The sequence below is a fragment of the Sinocyclocheilus grahami genome, unplaced genomic scaffold (assembly GCF_001515645.1).
Source record: "Sinocyclocheilus grahami isolate Dianchi unplaced genomic scaffold, SAMN03320097.WGS_v1.1 scaffold512.1, whole genome shotgun sequence".
Classification (NCBI taxonomy): domain Eukaryota; kingdom Metazoa; phylum Chordata; class Actinopteri; order Cypriniformes; family Cyprinidae; genus Sinocyclocheilus; species Sinocyclocheilus grahami.
This window is the reverse complement of record NW_015505691.1, coordinates 800,032-803,483: the sequence shown is the minus strand read 5'-3', so window position 1 is coordinate 803,483 and position 3,452 is coordinate 800,032. Positions and strand designations below refer to the sequence as shown.

The 3,452-nt window shown below is 38.4% G+C and overlaps 1 protein-coding gene across 3 annotated transcripts in view; it reads left to right on the top strand.

Annotated features, from left to right (window-relative positions):
* Positions 1–3,247, top strand: part of LOC107554748 (gastrula zinc finger protein XlCGF57.1-like) — a 26,724-nt gene extending 23,477 nt beyond the window's left edge. For 2 of the 3 annotated variants that reach the window (XM_016237347.1, XM_016237346.1), the window contains exon 3: positions 1,564–3,247. In XM_016237347.1, coding sequence (XP_016092833.1) covers positions 1,564–3,137 — 1,574 coding nt within the window. In that variant the 3' untranslated portion in view covers positions 3,138–3,247. Of the gene's footprint in view, positions 1–879; positions 920–1,563 lie in introns of those variants that run through there. The other variant, XM_016237348.1, reaches the window with a different exon arrangement.
* The last annotated feature ends 205 nt before the right edge of the window (positions 3,248–3,452 follow it).

The following is a 3,452-nucleotide window of genomic DNA, read 5'->3' as shown; positions in this document are numbered from 1 at the left end:
AATAGAAGTAAAGTTTGACGAGACTAGGTGGCGTTTCTCCTCATGGTTTTGGAGGAGCTGGCGTGTAAGCCAGAGCACGCTCAAAAGCTACAGAAGCATGATTAAAAGCATAGCTCAAAGCTATGACTAAAAAGAGGAAAGTAAAAACAAAGAGCGAGCAAAAAAAGGGGTTGAAGAAGAGAGCCAAGAGCAAGACAAAAAGCGACGTTTGATGGTGTTTCTAGTATTTAAACCAGGCTGTTTAACACACCCCAAATGGTGTCTCGACCAATTAACTTGCCCCAAAATTGACAATCTTCCTTCCTGAGTTGTTATGATCAGTGTGTTTCTTTTGTTTTAATGTTGAAAACTGTTCTGTGAAAGAGTTTGTTAGCCTTGCTTCAGACTGGCTAGTGCTCGGGTCTGATTTATGACATCCTGTTGTCTTGGGCCTCTTGTGGAATGTTTTGACTCCTCGTGCCTCAACCATGTTTTGACCAAATCTTAGATGGTCTGATTCGATCAGTGTGTTTCTTTTGTTTTAATGTTGAAAACTGTTCTGTGAAAGAGTTTGTTAGCCTTGCTTCAGACTGGCTAGTGCTCGGGTCTGATTTATGACATCCTGTTGTCTTGGGCCTCTTGTGGAATGTTTTGACTCCTCGTGCCTCAACCATGTTTTGACCAAATCTTAGATGGTCTGATATCCTACAACCCGTTTGTAAGGAAGCTTGTAAATTAACTAATTTTTCTATCCAATGCTGTCACGTCACGTGACAAAAGAACGAACGATTCAAAAGACTCGAGAGATGAACTAATCAATTCTCTTTCCGGCTCAGACTGCATTTGTTAAAGTGTATGGGGCTGTCACGTGATGAATGAATGACTCAAACCCGAAGACTTGTCAGATGTGAGGTGAGCCAATCATAGACTGAAGACCCAGGTAAATAACGAATTAATCTTTTCTGTTTCTTATAGCAGTTTTGTATTGTTTGTAGTGTGATCAACGTTTGCGTAAGTAGTAGACGTATTAGGGAAGTAACACGTAACATTTTAATTATATTTTGCTAAAATTAACGAAATGACTCGAAAAAAAGATTCGTTCATTTGAGTTGGTAAAATGATCCGAACTTCCCATCACTGGATACTTCTTCCTGGAGCATAACTTCTATGCATATGTTGAGTTTCTGCGCAAGGGCGCCCTCCGGCTTCCAGTATGAATTTAACAGTCATTACATTAAGTGTGTACTCGGTAATGCTCACAACACCCTATTTTGGGTAAAAATAGGAACGATAATACTTTTCTCTAAAGAAACTGGATTCCCTAAATTATCGTCATTGATATCGTTATCACAATAAACATGAGAAATTATCGTGATATATTTTAAAGCCCATATCGCCCATCCTTAGCCGCAATTACAAAATTAGGTGATTATGTTTGCCGATCTATGCAAATGTCTCTCTGTGTATCGAAACAAAAGAAGGAGGTCAATCACTCTGTCACAGTTTTTTTTTTTAAGCCTGAGTGGGCCCATTTTGTCAACAAGGTTTGACATTTTAACTTGTATTTGTCTCTCTTCACCCTAGACCTGATGATGCTGAAAGAGGAGAATGAGGTACTGAATGAAATGAAAGACAAAGATCCATATAAGAAACAACATGGAGACCTTAAAGTCCACATAAGGATTAATAATGGAGAGAGCCCTTACACCTGCCAACAGTGTGGAAAAGGTTTCCGTAAAAACACAACCCTTAAAGGCCACATGAGAATTCACACGGGAGAGAAGCCTTTCACTTGCCAAGAATGTGGAAGAAGTTTCACTCAAAAAGGAACCCTTAACAGGCACATGAGAATTCACACCGGAGAGAAGCCTTACTCCTGCCAACTGTGTAGAAAAAGATTTACAGCCGAAGTAAACCTTAAGTATCACATGAACAGTCACACAGGAGTGAAGCCGTTCCAATGTGAACAATGTGGAAAGTTTTTCAAACGTAAGAAAACTCTTACTTCCCACATGATAATGCACTCAAAAGAGAACTGTTTTACATGTCATCCGTGTGGAATGAATTTCCGGGACATAAAACACCTTAACAGACACATTCTATTGCACACAGAGGAAAAGATTTTCAAATGCCAAGAGTGTGAAAAGAAATTTCGATTTAAAGTAAGCCTCAAGTCTCACATGAGAATTCACACTGGAGAAAAACCTTACACCTGCCATCAGTGTGGAAAGAGTTTCAGACATGGCGTAAGCCTCAAGACACACATGAGACTTCACACTGGAGAGAAGCCTTTTACATGCCCTCAGTGCGGAAATAGTTTCAAATATAAAGCAACCTTTAATGCTCACATGAGAGGTCACACTGGAGAGTGCCCTTACACATGCAAACTGTGCGGGAATATTTTCTCACAAAAAGGAAATCTAAAGACTCACATGAGAGTTCACACCGGAGAGAAGCCGTTCATATGCGTTCAGTGTGGAAAATCTTTCACACGAAAAGAAAGCCTTAATTACCACATGAGAATTCATTCCAGAGAGACTGGTTTTAAATGTCTTGAGTGTGGAAAGTGTTTCCCAGATACGAAAAACCTCAAGAGGCATGTAATAATTCACACTGGAGAGAAGCCTTTCAGTTGCCATCACTGTGGAAAGAGTTGTAGATTTAAAGGAAACCTTAAAACGCACATGAAAATTCACACGGGAGAGAAACCTTTCATTTGTCCTCAGTGTGGAAAAGGTTTCACATTTAAAGGAAACCTTGAAGTTCACATGAGAGTGCACACTAGAGAGAGGCCTTTTAAATGTCTTCAGTGCAAGAGGAGTTACACATATCAAAAAGACCTGAACTGTCATTTGCAAACTCATTCTGGAAAGAAATCGCAGTGTTCTGATTGTGGGAAGCAGTTTAGAAAAAGAAGCAGTTTGAAAAATCACCAGTGCATTCACTCTAAAGGAAGAATGTTTAATTGTAATCATTGTAATAAGATTTTTATTTTGCTCTCACACTTGCAGATACATCTGAAAATGCATGCAGATGTAAGACGTTATTTGTGTTCTGCGTGTGGGAAGAGATTTAAATGGCTCGGCAGTTTAAAATGTCACCAGAAAATGCGTGTCTGTGTGAAATCAAGGCTACGTTCACATCGTGAACAAAGATGATTTCTTTGGTGAGATTCCATTTATTACCTTGGAATCAAAATGTTAGTTACATTGTGGCATTTCACAAAGAGACAAAAATGTATATGAAACATTATAAATAAAAGGACAGACTCAATGAAATAATGAACCTTGTACTGCATTATTTGATTGCACAGGTAAACGTATATTGTCAGTCTGGTCTTGATTATTGTCGGGGGTCATCTGATGAAATATTATTTATTAATTTAGTCTTAGAAATAATTTAAATTCAGTAAGGTCATCTATCTATCTATTCATGTTTATTTATGTTGTATCCATTTGCTAAAATTATTTTAA